Source organism: Astyanax mexicanus, chromosome 12 (genome assembly GCF_023375975.1).
Source record: "Astyanax mexicanus isolate ESR-SI-001 chromosome 12, AstMex3_surface, whole genome shotgun sequence".
Taxonomy (NCBI): Eukaryota; Metazoa; Chordata; class Actinopteri; order Characiformes; family Acestrorhamphidae; genus Astyanax; species Astyanax mexicanus.
This window is the reverse complement of record NC_064419.1, coordinates 46,932,108-46,948,048: the sequence shown is the minus strand read 5'-3', so window position 1 is coordinate 46,948,048 and position 15,941 is coordinate 46,932,108. Positions and strand designations below refer to the sequence as shown.

The 15,941-nt window shown below is 39.4% G+C and overlaps 1 protein-coding gene across 3 annotated transcripts in view; it reads left to right on the top strand.

Annotated features, from left to right (window-relative positions):
- The window catches only part of eps15 (epidermal growth factor receptor pathway substrate 15), a 67,825-nt gene that overhangs the window by 25,596 nt on the left and 26,288 nt on the right, over nt 1-15,941 (top strand). For all 3 annotated transcript variants that reach the window (XM_022671007.2, XM_022671008.2, XM_022671006.2), the window contains exons 12-13: nt 221-306; nt 10,136-10,208. In XM_022671007.2, coding sequence (XP_022526728.2) covers nt 221-306; nt 10,136-10,208 — 159 coding nt within the window. The remainder of the gene's footprint in view (nt 1-220; nt 307-10,135; nt 10,209-15,941) is intronic.

Genomic DNA, 15,941 nt, shown 5'->3' with positions numbered 1-15,941 from the left:
TGCATTTATTATTTTTTTTTGTCAGTGAGTGTATATGTAAATGTCTCATAGTTACTGAATTAGTCACAGGGTAGTCTTGTTCTTGCCCCTGCCTTTGGCGATTGTGGATGTGGTATTTGTATAGTTTTCATGGACAGTTTATGGAATATTTTAATGTATCTAATATCTGTTTTCCTCTCATTCTGCTTCTTCTGGGCCTTGAATCCTGTATCCTTCACAGAATAACGCTTTGACCTGTCAGGCCGCTGACTTCTCTGCCATCAAGGAGTTGGACTCCCTCAGCAATGAGATCATGGACCTGCAGAAGTGAGTTTTTTCTGATCATGTCATTTTCTTAAGTCTTTTGCTGGTTACCTGAGTAAATGGGGCACTGCTAATGTTGCTCATACAAGAGCTACTGCCAACACTGAGATATCAGAACGGCTAACTCGGTCTTTGTAAGCTTGTTCACACATAATTAACCCCAAAAAAAATGGAAGAAAAAGCTAAATCCACAGATTCTTCAGCTCTGGAAGGAAACACAGTACACACACACACACACACAAGTACTCTTTCACATGCTCCTCTTCACAACTGCTCAACTTTATTTTCTTTATCTTTTTTCCTCATTTTACTCCCAGTAACTTCATCCTTTTGTTTTTCCCCTCCACCTCTCCTTTTCCTCTCTCTCCTTGTCCCTGTATATGTATAGAATCCTTAAGTTTGGAAAAGGCACTATAAAAGTTTAATTTATTGGCAGTGTCGCTGTTTATACATATAGTACCTTAAGGCAGTACCTTAAGGTACTATATGAACTACATATAGTACCTTAAGATTTTTTTTCATGAACAGCTAGACTTCATGCATTTCAACTGAATTAATTGAGAAATACGTTCTCCGTGACCTTATTTCAAGACAACAGCGCTGGAGAACTATCAGAAGGTACGGTGTGTATAAACAGTGTTTTTCTAAACTATCTGTACACTTTTAAAGCTCTCAGTGCCTCATTTTAAATATCAGCCCCCTCAGAATTCTACTAATGAAGTGTGGAGCTATTTTGAGCTTGTTAATAGTGTAAAATAGGAAATTTCTTGCATATGTAACTCTATGCCTCTATCGCTAGCATTGTAAACATATTTGAAGCTTCAGCTTCAGGGGGAGAACAGAGGTGGGCTATTTGACTGAAGTTTGTACTAGGAATGGGTGATATTGCCCTATAATAATATTACGATATTTCATGGTATTTTTGCGATAATGACACTTTTGGCGATATGACAAAACACTGAATTTAAAAAAATATAGATTTCAAGGATTCACTACTGCAACAAAATGAAAGTTACATTTTATTAATGCATACAATATGATATGGTTCACCCCCTAACTAAGATATTAAAAATACAAGAATTTGATCAGATTTGTAACAGAACGCAATGCTCCAGAATGCAATGATACTAATAATAATGCACTCCAAATATCTCCATATATCCAGGATTAAAGTAAATTAAATGATACTGGAGATATATCCAGTAGTCTCTAGTAAATATATAATTGGAAATGAGAACAGGGTGAATTTTTCTTTTGTTAAAAATAGTAAAAAAGTAGTACCCTAATGTGATAAATAGGGGTGGGTGATATCGTTCACAATGGGGTGGGCAATATGGCTCTAAAATAATATCACAATATTTCAGGGTATTTTTGCGATAACGATATACTTGGCGATATAGGAAAACTATAATGATTCATTCATTTCAGGAATATAGTATAATAGTATAACAGTATAATCATAATGTGGCAAAATAAATAATATAGCATAAAATAATATAATGCAGCAAAAAAAATTGCAGAATATTTAGTGCATGCATATAAACTGCAAACTAAAACAATTATACAATAAATACACCTAAAGCTTCACAGTATATAATAGACTACTTTTAAGACAGAACAGCCCTATTATCACGATATGGATTTTTAATATCATGATATTTCTGTGTCACGATATATTGTATTCGATATAATATTGCCCACCCCTAGTTCACAATATTCAAAAATGTCGGTGAAATTTTTGCCTATGATACAATATGACACACCCTTAGTTTGTACTCTTTATCATGTTTTACGTTCATTTCACACCAGGATTCTTCTTTTAAAGCTATTAGTTAGTGTCTGTGTTTTGTGTGAAATTAGCCCATGGAAACTCACCAAGGAAATCACTAAGGACACACGTCATCACGCTTATCACATCAGAAACCCGTCAGTCTTCATTAGAGACAGACATGTTTTAAGTGTTGACGGCTGCTTGAGTTGCTGCATCTCATTAGAACAGCAGCAATGGGGATAAAAAAACTTCAGAGCCTGAGCGCTTTAAATCATTTAAAAATACGGAAAAATGTGAAGTCAGACTCCGCCTCTTTGTGAACTGCTGCTGATGCAGCATTGCCGAGTAGCATCACAGCGCTAGAGTAAAGCACAGCAGCGACTCGGTTCTGATACATCAGCTCACAGACGCAGCTTTGTGCTGATCCACATCACTCTAGGAGTGATGAGGGGAAAGAGAAGAACGCCATCTACTGTACCCACCCAGAGAGCGAGAGCAAGGACAACTGTGCTCTCTCAGGGCTCTGGCAGCTGAGGCAAGCTGCATGACTGGGATTCAAACCAGTGATCTCCCGATGATAGTGGCAGCGCCTTAGTCCGCTGGACCTTGTAAATTGGAATCAAATTGATTCAGGATCCAAAATCAGCTTTACTTCTACAGGCTGTTAAAAAAAAATTCCAGTTTCAAATAAACTAACTCAGCTTTTGTCCTGTAAATCCTAAAATCCAGCCAATAAAGTTGATTATTAGAGAGAGATAGAGATAGATAAAGGTTCTAGACATCCAGTAGCAGGTATGTATAGGACACAAGTTGCAAAAGAAGGGTAAGATTAAACGATAAATAAAATAAAAAAAACAATAAAATAAAATGGTACCACTTTAAAATAAGACAACCTTTATAAAGGGTTTATGAATGGTTAATAAAGGAGATTATTGATGGTTATTAATTAGGCTGCAAATGCTTTAACTCATTAATAAGCAGTTAATAAATAAATAAATAACATGGATAAAAACGACAACAGTGAGTTAAAAAAATGGCAAAGTAGTGATTCCACACTCATTTCTACTGTCAAACCTCAAATCTTTCTAGATACTGATCTTAATTTGTGCTTTCCATCAATCAGCATTAAACCTGTCATATTAATATATATGTAAGTATGTTTAACTCTTTACTATAGATTAAATGACACTGTTGCCTTTATAATTGATGTGTGTTGTAACTGTTAATCAATGATTTTTAAAGCATTTACAACCTAATCAGTAATACTTAATAATCTAGTTTATAAACCATTTATAAGCGCAGTCTTATTTTAAAGTGGTACCAATACAAATATATATAAAGGTACACTCTTTACTGTGTTCAACTGCACTACCTCCATGAACATCAGTTGATGTGCATAAAGTGAGGATAATGATGTCGGCCATACAGAAAGTATAAATAGATAATAAGTATAAATAAATAATTTAAATTTAGCAGCAGATATGTAAAGGATAGAGGGTATTTGATTTTTCCTGCTTTCTCCCTCTGCTTCTGAGCATGCATTACTTCACACTCTGCTCCTCAGCAGAAAGGATTTTCCGTGGTTTGCCGTATTCTGCTTTTTCGCTTCCGTAAAGCCTCCCTGTGCTCTGCGTGAGGGAGGTATTTATAGGCTGGTGGGTGGGAGCGTTCTCTCACACATGCACAAACACAGGCAGGCGAGCAGGTGCACAGCAGGCCCTGACGGCGCTGAGAGACGAGCCACAGCCTTCAGGGCTTTCTCACTGGAAACACCTCTATCTCTGTTCTGAGATCAGAGAAGGACTGTGTTAAACAATGTTGGGGTTCCTCTTCTTCTGAGGATACACCTTTTAAAAAGATAAAGGTTGTGCATCTCTGTGTACGGAACCTGAAGTGAATCTTTTGTGGCGTTATTGAAGGAACCTTTTTGTTGCAGCTTTATTTTTAGTATAGAAGGTGTTCTACGTTTGAGTGTAGTTGCTAAAGTGTTGCTGTGATCTAGCTGTTGGTTGCCATGGTGTTGTCAGGCAGTTGCTATTTTAATGGTTTGGTTACTAAGGTGTTGCTAAGCAGTGGCTGAGGTGAAGTTGAAGTTTGAAAATTTTTTAATTTTATTTATCTTCAGTGTATTATTTGTGTCCTGGTTTTGGGCACAGTACAAACAAAAAACACACAAATGTAACACAACGAGTTTAGTTCCTGCAAAAACTGAGATTGAGGTTGCCATGGTGTTGTTAGACAGTTGTTACTATGTAAATGGGTTGGTTACTAAGGTATTTCCAAGCAGTGGCCATAGTGTTGGCAGACTGTTTTTTTTTAAGACTTGCTATATGGTTGCTAAGGTGTTGCTATGGAATAGCTGCTGCCTGCTTAGGTTTTCCTAGGTGGTTGCTAAGGTGTTGCTATACTTTAATAGCAACTGGTAGCTGCTATGGTTTGGGCCACACATTCTCTTAGATGGAGGGTTCTGAAAACTCTGCCAATCAGTCCCACACGAAAAATGTATGATGGTTTTACAAAATGAGTTTTATGATTTTTCACTGTGCTAAAACTGGACCTATATAGACGTTTAGGTTCTATACAACACAACACAAAAGTAGAACAGTTTTTTTTAAGACTTGCAAGATGTTGCTATGGAATAGCTGCTGCTTGCTAAGGTTTTTCTAGGTGGTTGCTAAGGTATTGCTATGGAATAGCTACTACCTGCTAAGGTTTTTCTAGGTGGTTGCTAAGGTATTGCTATGGAATAGCTACTACCTGCTAAGGTTTTTCTTGGTGGTTGCTAAGGTATTGCTATGGAATAGCTACTACCTGCTAATGTTTTCCTAGGTGGTTGCTAAGGTATTGCCATGGAATAGTTACTACTTGCTAAGGTTTTTCTAGGTGGTTGCTAAGGTATTGCTATGGAATAGCTACTACTTTCTAAGGTTTTTCTAGGTGGTTGCTAAGGTATTGCTATGGAATAGCTACTACCTGCTAATGTTTTCCTAGGTGGTTGCTAAGGTATTGCCATGGAATAGTTACTACTTGCTAAGGTTTTTCTAGGTGGTTGCTAAGGTGTTGCTATGCTTTAGCTGTTAGTTGCTAAAGTTTGGGCCACACAGTCCCCCAGATGGTTAGTTCTGAAAATGATAAAAACACAAATAGTTTTATAAATAGATTTATGACTACGCTATTTTTTTCTTGAAATGGTCTTTGTTGGTGTTCAGATGGAATAATAATAATAAAGATAAAATAAAATAAACCACATGAAAAACACCATATAGTGTGATTATTATTATTATTTTTTTTTTTTTGCACTGTATCCTTATAATTTCTTTCTTAATGCAAATTATCCAATATGGACGTGATCTCAGTAATGTTTTTTAAGTATTAATAAGAAGAGCAGTGTATTGAGTCTGTGTTCAGAAGGTAGGTGAGGTTTGAGGCATGTGTAGATGCTCTCAGGAGGGAGTTTTGTATGTGTGTGTGTGTGTGTGTGTGTGTGTGTGTGTGTGTGTGTGTGTGTGTGTGTGTGTGTGTGTGTGTGTGTGTGTGTGTGTGTGTGTGTGTGTGTGTGTGTGTGTGTGTGTGTGTGTGTGTGTGTGTGTGTGTGTGTGTGTGTGTGTGTGTGTGTGTGTGTGTGTGTGTGTGTGTGTGTGTGTGTGTTTTGTGTCTCCTGAGGTTAGTGTTGCACGTGACTGAGAATGCTACCTCACAGCAGAGGGGCAGGGACACTGATTCACACAAACACACACTGTCTCTTTCTGTCTGTCTCTCTGTCTGTCTGTCTGATAGCGGAGGATAGAGCCTGTCACTGATCAGGCCTTACCCTTCCACATGACTCCGCAGGTGGAGGGCAGGGAAAGCAGGTGCTTTTAGATTTTGCGCCGCCACTTCCCTTTTCTGAGAAAGTGAGAGCGCAGTGCGCGAGAAGGCGGCAGTAATAGACTAGACTGATGAACAGAGCGGAGAAAGGTAGATGAGGAGAAAAGTAGAGAGAGGATGGATGGAGAGTTACTGAGAATGGAGAAGAGCTCACAGCTAAGATGATGCGTGTTGTTTGGGATTGTCTTAAGTTGCCGAGACAGAGTGGCACCTCCGACGATAGGTAAGCAGCAGGTACTCCTCCTCCTCCTCCTCCTCCTCATCTTTCTTCTTCTCCTCCTCCTCCTTTCTTCGTTTCCGTGGCTTCAGAAGACTCTGTCCCAATCCCATTCCTCTTTTGTAAACCTGCTCCTTTGTTTTTTGAGTGTTTCGAAAAGGTGAATTCCCCCTACTAAGAATTGGGACAACTCTGACAAAGCTGTCGTTTAACTACCATATTTTCACACTATAAGGTCCACTTAAAATCCTTTAATTTTAATTCATCCAGAGGTGAGTATTATCAGCCTGTAGCCTGCTGCTAACCCTGGCTACCACTGCTGGAGCAGCATTAGCATTAGCTGCTAACCACAGCACTAGCTCTTTCAGCGTTCAGAGCCGGGTATATCGGATCGTCTTCTGTGCGTTTACCATGTTAAAAAAAAAGCTACGTGGGACAAACCATTAGCTAATATCGTCTTTGTGTCTGTCTGGTGGCATTAGCTGCTAACTGCTAGCAGTTAGCCGCTAATGCTCCAGCTTTAGTGGATATCTGTAGATCTAATCTTACTGTAAATAAATGGAAGCATTTCACTCACCCAAATAAACACCCAAAGTTTTCAGGAGAGAAATCTGTGTAGATTAAAATCCAGCTCTAGTTTGACTTGGGGCAAGACCCCTGTTCCTACTACTAGTTTGAAGTTACTAATGTTGCATAAAATGCGCCTTAAAGTCCAGTAAGCCCTTATGTATGAAAATAGACCAGAAAATATACGTGTATTGAAATTGCACATTTTAATTCAGTGTGCTTTATAGTGCAAAAAATATGGTCATTAACTTTAAGGTTTATCAAATGTTTTCAAAATGAGGACAGGTGGTGCGGCAATTAATTATTATTGTCCATTCCTTACATTTACATTAATGGCATCTTATCTAGAGCGACTTACATGGTCATTCCTATTACAGAGGTGGGCCAATCTAGTGTTAGGAGTCTTGCCCATGGACTCCTTATTGGTGTAGCGCAGTATAGTCACCCAGACCTGGAACTGAACCCCAGTCTCCCACATGATGTGGTAGCTCCTAAGCAGGCTGTGGTAGTGTTATCCACTGCACCACACCAACCACGGAGCCATGGCTCTGCCTTAATCCCGCTGTGATGGGCCGCTGCAGAAATTAGCTTTTACTTTATTTGATTTTATTTTTCCATTCCACCTTAAATGCTGCAGCCTCTGTGGACTATTGCACTATTTAACCCTCCTGTTATGTTACGGGTCAAATGGACCTGTCTTGAAGTTTAATTAGTTAAACTAATTAACCTTAGTTAGTGTAATCAACATATAATATGAAAATGGTTTATCTCAAATATTTGCAACCACCCAATACTTTGCAAAACTAAACTAAAACTAAATTGCAATGTTATGTTTCAATGTAATGTAAAAAGAAACATTAAAAAAGGTTTAACATGCATTTTTAATGAAAAACGAGTGAATTATCCTAATTGAACCATTACCCGTTAGAGGTAAGGAACATTATTGCACTAAATATTAATTATATTAGTAATAATTAGCAATGGAGTTAGTAATAAAATATTCACACTGCTTGTTATTATTTTTTTGGATAATTAAACGTGTGACCCAGGAACAGTATTGCTGGTTCTGACAAATGAACATAATAGGAGGGTTAATGTGGAACAGGAAAGTTAGCTAGCTACTGAGACAAACTTCTGTTTTTATTTATTTATTTTGTTTGTTATGAAGAAAATGGCATAAAAAAACATGGTAATATAGTGATTATAGTAACTTTTAACAAGGAAATGCTCAATTTTGGGGGTTTCTTTGGTCACTTGTGTCAGTGCCATCTTTGCAGTGATTCTCATAGTCCTCTGTTTTGAGTGTTCCTCTAAAAATCTCAGTTTAAAGGACCATGTAGCCCCAATACTTCCACTAACCCACCCCTCCAGCTTAACAAGAATCAGAACACCGATTCCCCTTGACCTGCACACTCAAAACAGAGGGTTAGGGCTAAGTGGTAGGACCAAAAGGTGAAATGGGATTGGGCCTCTGCCTCTCCTGAGGGAGGAGGAGAGACGTTTTAGACGTTAGAGGAGTTTGGATGCATCACGCTGCAGTGTTATTGGCTTTCCTTGTTCTAACAGGAAGTCCTTGGATGGATGTTGGGATATTTTGGGCGAGGAGCCAAGGCTTTCAGACCTTGTCTATGTTTGCTCTATTTTTGTATCTCCAGCACCTCTCTCTCTCTCTCTCTCTCTCTCTCTCTTCCTCTTCTCTCTGTTCCTGTTTTTACAGTGCTGAAATCCCAGGAGTCTGGCTGACTCAGCCCGCGAGTCTGATAAGGAGAGTTTGACTCATGCTGAAGTTCAGTTTTGAACCAGAGCCATACTTTAAATTCTCGGATGTTTTTAAAGATGCTGCCAAACTAGACACTCTCTTCATTTTGCAGTGTCTTGTGTGGTTTTGTAAAATATTAAATAATTTATCTATTCTTCATTTACTCTATTGTTCCATTCCTCCTTGTATTTCATTCTTTAGTGTTTGTTTTTCCTTCATTTTATTAAATTAAATTGCATTACATAGCATTTAATGGACGCTTTTATCTAAAGCGACTTACAGGGGGAAACTGAAACCCCTGTCATTTTAGTGTGGGAGGTTTCATGGCTAAATTGGAGCAGCCTGGTGTCCAATCTTCATTAATTGCACATTGCACCAGTAAGAGCAGAGTGTGAAGGTTCAATTAGCAGGGTAAGAGGACAGTTCTGCTCTAAATATTGCAATGCACACAACATTATGGGAGACATACCAGAGTTCAAAAGAGGACAAATTGTTGGTGCACGTCTTGCTGGAGCATCTGTGACCAAGACAGCAAGTCTTTGTGATGCATCAAGAGCCACGGTATCCAGGGTAATGTCAGCACACCACCTAGAAGAACCAACCACATCCAACAGGATTAACTGTGGATGCTGTAAGAGGAAGCTGTCTGAAAGGGATGTTCGGGTGCTAACCCGGATTGTATCCAAAAAACATAAAACCACGGCTGATCAAATCACGCAGAATTCAATGTGCACCTCAACTCTCCTGTTTCCACCAGAACTGTCCGTCACCACAATACATTATTGTGGTGTTTCAGTTTCATTGTCAAACCCCTGTACAAATAATGATGATCATTAGCAATGGAGGACATAGAAGTTTATATCAAAAAAATTTTTTGACAGTGCCTAAAGAAGACCAAGAGGGCTGAGACCAAGAGGGCGCTTACAAACCAAACAGCGCAGCTACAAAGAGAGCAGCAATGGAACTAATTTAACTCACAGAATGTTTATAACCAAATAACAGAATTTTCTCCTCCTGTTTAACTCAAAATCTTTTAATAAACAGCGATAATAGAACTGTGGTATAATCGTAATAATACACTCGAGGTTCAAGCTATAACATTTAATATTGGCACTGCTGTGCTGAACTACAGCACTCAATATTACGAGTTATACAATTACAATGTGATTTTTTTTTTGGATTTTAAAAAATTTACAAACCTTTTCATTATTTGTAGTTAGGAAAACCTGCAAAACATACAGTATATCAAATGCTTAATTTCCCCATTGTATGTTATATAATTTATAATGATGTTCTCAGTTTAAACCATACTTGAGAAGATACCACCCACTGTTTCTGTTTCTCTCTCTCCCTCCCACTCTCTCTCTCTCTCTCTCTCTCTCTCTATCTCTATCTCTAGTCCTCTCTCTCTCTCTTTCTCTCTCATCCTTTCTCTCTGCACCATCTGCACATGTGCAGTTCTGGCAGCTCTCACTTCAAACACTCTCGCGCACACGCTTTTCCCCCCCTCTCGCGCTCCAGTCTGATCTCCAGCAGGCGCTCGCTCGGTCATGGTGCTGGAGGGACAGGCGGTGCAGCCGCGGGCCGGCTGGTTGGCCGTGCCGTCAGTTACGGCGCTGATGAAATACTCCTGTTTGTGCTGGTCTTTCAGGGAGAAGAGCTCTGTGGAGCAGGAGATCAAAGACAAGGAGGAGAGCATCAGGCAGAGGACCAGTGAGGTTCAGGTGAGTTTACTGGTGTTACTGGTGTGTGGTGGAATGCACTGGTGGAGAATAGTCCTTCAGTTTCAGTGTGTTTGCGCTGTTCTCTCATGAACTACAGCAGGAGCTCGGCTCTGCTGTGTGAGAGGGTGTGTTAATGCTCTGAGAATGTGTGAGGGTGTGCTATTGTTTGTTGTCAGAAGAACATCAGGCTGCTGTGCTGCTGAGAATCAGCCTTTGTTTCATTAGTTAAGCTCTGAATGTGTGGAGAAATATGATTTTGTGATGCATTTACTTCTTGAAGTAAATTAATACACAGATTTTTGATGTTACAAATGATTATTAATTGTTTTAAACAATAAGTTTACTCTTAAATTACTTACTTTGCCAGAACACTCTCAGAAAATTGAGAATATTTACTCTGTATATCGCAAAATCAAAGGTTGAACGCTGGTCAGCATGCTCATGGCAAGGTGATGTGAATTATCGGAGTTGAAGTGAGGCATAATGGTGGGTGCGAGGTGGCTGCATAATATTGGGAAGAAAAAATGGAGCCACTCCTTAGCTCCCATGGCTGTGTGTTTTAAGTCGTTGTCATGTTGGAAGACCCAGCTCATGGCAAGGTGATGTGAATTATCGGAGTTGAAGTGAGGCATTTTTAAGTTTAACCCCTTAAAATGGTGTAGGTAATAAAAAAAATGCTTTTTTAAAATGGGTAAAAGTATTTTTTCAGTATGAAACTTCTTCTGCTTGCCTTAAATAATGTGTGAAATGGTTCATCTCACATATTTGCAGCCACCCCTGCAAACACTACAAAAACTAAAACTAAATTGCAATGTTATGTTTCAATGTTATGTAAAACTATTGTGATTCACATGTTTTTCTTTCAAAAGTAATATAAATAGTGAAATTATTAGTCAAACATATTTTTTTAAATGAAAAAAGAGTGAATTATCCTAATTGAAACATTACCTGTTAAAGGTAAGGAACACTATTATACTAAATATTGATAGAATAATTATTAAATTAGTTAGTAATGGAATATTAACACTGCTTGTTAGTCATTTTTTGGTTTCAGAAGTACTGTGGATAAATAACATGCATAAATGGGTCAAATTGACCTGGTAACACCATTGCTGTTCCTGTCGAATGAACATAACAGAAGGTTTAAGCTCTTCAGGTCCAGTGAATAACTAGAAATGGTACGAAATCCAGTGTACAAAATGTTGCAGTAAACTTCCAGAGCCTTTAAAGAAAATAAATAAATTAAATCTGAAGTGTTGTTTATCATAATAATAATAATAATAATAATAATAATAATAATAATAATAATAATAATAAGTAGTAATGGAAATAAGCTGGGAAATGATTTTTTACACTCTCTATACTGGAACATGCACACTGAAGATTCTGCCTGTACAGATACAATAGATGTATAAGAGGCTGTCCGACCGTATGGCTCAATAGTCCTCCAGATGTTACTGTACTTTACTAAGCTAGATGGGGTCCAACATGATACTAGTTATTTATTTTAAACATTATTTAAAAATGTTCTGAATTGTAGATTAATACTGGTCTCATCAAAACTATGAGGAAGCCCATATTTAGTAAATATTAACTAAACAAAAAAGTGTAACAAACCAGCATGTCGTATATTTTACATTCTTTAAAGTACCGGTAGCTCCTCTCCTCTTGATGACAGTGTTTCACATCTCTGCTGGATTTTCTCAGTCAGCTTTATGAAGTAGAGTCACCTGGAATTCAGGCTTTCAGTTAACAGCTGTGCTGAACTCATCAAGAGTTAATTACTTGAATTTCTTGTCTCTTAATAAAGTGTTTGAGAGCATCAGTTAAAGTAAAGTAGTGAAGAGGTAGAGTTACAGGTATACAGTGAATAGTGAATATTTGAGTAAGCGCTAGCCTATTGGCGAAATGGGGCCTTCAGTTGCTTAGAAGTTACCCTGGGCAGTTATCACTATTATTATCATTGTTCTTTGGGTGATCTTTGTTGGTGATCACTTTTGGAAAGGGTAATAAGGGTCCTGAATTTCCTTCTTTACGAAATCTAATATCCTAAAGTGCAGTCACTGCAAAGACTGTCAAAAACATTATGATGATGAAACTGGCACTCATCAGGACCACCCCAGGAAAGGAAGAGCAAGCGTTTCCTCTATTGTACAGGATAAGTTCATCAGAGTTACCAGCTTCAGAAACCACAAGTTAGCAGCTCCCCAGATAAGAGTAATAATAATAATAAATCAATTTTATATAGCGCTTTTCTTGGTACTCAAAGCCGCTTTACAGAAAATTTCACATGCACACGTACAATATGCACATGTGTCAATGTTCATATGCAAACTTGAAAAAGGTGGGTTTTGAGATGACGTTTGAAGGAGTGCAGGGACTCAGAGTTTCGAATGGTAAGGGGGAGGGAGTTCCATAGGGTGGGGGCAGCGACGGCAAAGGCCCTGTCCCCACGGGTCCGGTATTTGGTGGAGGTAGTTTGGGTGAGGAGGTTAGCGTCAGCAGAGCGGAGTTGACGGGCGGGGGAGTGGCGGTGAAGGAGGTCAGACAGGTATGGGGGGGCAAGGTTGTTAAGGGCTTTATAGGTGATAAGGAGGATCTTGAAATGTATGCGTTGTTTTATGGGAAGCCAATGGAGTTGACGGAGGACAGGGGTAATGTGCTGTCTAATGGGGGAGCGGGTGAGCAATCGAGCAGCAGAGTTCTGGACATATTGGAGTTTTTGGAGAGCAGTAGAGGGGAGACCATACAGGATGCTATTGCAGTAGTCGAGTCTGGAGGTGATAAAGGCATGAATTAATGTCTCTGCAGCAGGAGTGGGAAGAGTGGGTCGCAGGCGTGCAATATTACGTAAGTGAAAGAAGGATGTTTTAACTATGTGGTTGATGTGTGATTTGAAGGAGAGTGTAGGGTCCAAATAGATTCCAAGGTTTCTGACAAGTGGGGAAGGAGTGACAGAGTGACCATCAATACAGAGAGTGAAATTTTGACAGGTGGAGAGGCTGGATTTTGGACCAAAGATAATAATCTCCGTTTTATTACTGTTTAGTTTGAGAAAATTATGGTTCATCCAGTCTTTGATATCCATGAGGCAGCAAGTGAGGGTGGAGAGGATGGCAGGGGAGATGGTTTTAGTGGTGATGTAAAGCTGGATATCATCAGCGTAACAGTGGAATTTTAGCCCATGGCGGCGGATGATATGTCCAAGAGGAAGCATGTACAGAATGAAGAGAATGGGGCCCAAAACTGAACCTTGAGGAACACCGTGTAGAACAGGGGTAGTGTGGGATTTGTGTTGATTGATGGTGATGTAATGGAATCTGTCAGACAGATAGGATTTGAACCAGGAGAGGGCGGTGTTGGTGATGCCGATGGATTCTAGACGGTTTAGAAGAATGGAGTGATTTACCGTATCGAAGGCAGCACTGAGGTCAAGGAGGAGGAGGATGGTGAGAGAACCAGAATCAGAGGAAAGCAGGAGATCATTCGTAACTTTGAGTAGGGCCGTTTCAGTGCTGTGGTGGGTGCGAAAACCAGATTGGAAAGTTTCATACAGGTTATTTGAAAGAAGGTGGATCTTAAGTTGATTTGCAACGGCTCTTTCCAGTAGTTTTGACAGAAAAGTGAGGTTTGAGATAGGTCGGTAGTTGTTCGGATCCTCGGGGTCAAGACCAGGTTTTTTGAGGAGAGGAGTGATGGCTGCAAGTTTGAGAGGTAACGGGACTATCCCAGAGGTGAGGGAGGAGTTTATAATGTCAATAATGAGTGGAGCAAGGGGGGTGAGGCAGTCTTTGATAAGCTGAGATGGCATGGGGTCCAGGGGAGAAGTAGAGGATTTCATAATGGAAAGTATTTTGGAAAGGTCGACAGAGGTTATGGGTGAAAAAGTTGATAGCCGAGTGTCAGATGGAGAAGAAAAAAGCGTGGGCTCATGGTGTGGGGTAGTGGAGGTGGAGGATGCGAGCAGGTGGTGGATGGTTTCTACTTTTGAATTGAAAAATGTCAAAAGCGTATCACATTTCTCTGGGGTGATTGATGATGAGGTGTTGTCATGGGGTTTAAAGAGCTTATTTATGGTAGAGAACAGGGAGCGTGGATTTGAGGAACCAGAGTGAATAATGTTAGAGTAGTGAGTTGAGCGGGCTTTGTTTAGGACTGATTTGTAATGTTGCATGTGATCTTTGTAAGCGAGGGTATAGACAGTGAGACCAGTTTTCTTGCATAATCGTTCTAGCTGTCGGAGTTGTTTCTTGAGTTTATGAAGTTCTGGGGTGAACCATGGGGCTGAGTGGGTAAAAGTGACTGTTTTGGTTTTCCAAGGAGCTAGTGTGTTGAGGGAGGTAGACAGAATGTTGTTGTAAGTGTTGACAAGGTCCGTGGGGGTTGGATTTTCAGGAAGGGTGAAGCAGGAAAGAGAGTTTGATATACAGGTAGAAAGAGCGACTGGGCAGATGGACTTGAAATTACGAAAATTGATTGTGCGATTTTGTTTTGGTTCGGGGGTGGGAATGTCAATGTCAAATATAATGGCTAGGTGGTCGGATATGGTAAGGTCAGAGCTGGAAATGTTATGGATATGGACGCCAGTAGGTTAGGTTAGGTTAGTTTATTTATACCCAAAGGTAAATTTGGTTTACAGTATGTGAAGCAGCATCTCGTTACAAAAAGAAAATTTACCAAAAACAACCACAACATATAATAAGCAAAACAAAAACAAAACATACAATAAGCAAAACAGGCAAAACATACAATAAGCTAAACAAACACAGACTTACACATAGCACAAATATCTTTACAGTTTCTTAAAGTCTCTGTGCCTTATTTGTTCTATTTGCTTGTGTTATTGCTGCAGGGATAAAACTGTCTTTGTATCGTTTTGTTCTACATCTTGGTACTCTAAACCTCTGACCAGATGGGAGTGACCTAAATTCACTATGCAGGGGATGAGCAGTATCCCCCAAAATTGCACCAGTTACCCGCTTTAACTGTCTGCCATACAAGGATTCCACGCTGAGTAGCGGCTTACCAATCAGCTTACTTGCCCATTTTACGATCTGATTCAAGCCCTTCCTCTTTTTAAATGGCAAATTACCAAACCATGCAACCATGGAAAAAGCTAAAACTGGTTCGATAAAAGCCTGATAAAATAAAGTCATCATCGTCTTATCAACGTGGAAGTAGTTCAGTTTTCTCAGACAATGCAACCGCTGCTGCCCCTTTTTACACACCGCCTCTGTGTTTGCTTCAAAATTCAATTTAGAATCAATTACTGTACCAAGATATTTATAGTGTTGTACACATTCTACTATCTGACCATTAATAACTGTAGCCTCCTGTGTGTGGTCATGTCGTCTAAAATCAATTACCATATCTTTGGTCTTCGATACATTTAATTGGAGATAGGACTTTTCACACCACTCTACAAAATCATTAATAACTGGACCGTGGTTGTGCTCCTCACCCTGTAGCTGGCTAACAATTACTGTGTCATCTGCATATTTCAGAATAGTCCTATTGTCCCACCTGCTCTGGCATTCGTTAGTATACAGGATAAATAATAAAGGTGAAAGCACACATCCCTGTGGAGAGCCAGTTGAGGAGCAGATATTATCTGATAAATTCCCGTTTACCCTCACTCTTTGTGTCCTATTAATTAAAAAATCAAGGATCCAACCCACAAGATTATGACCCAAATCAAATTGTTCTAGAAGCCTTGCGATCAGAATATGGGGT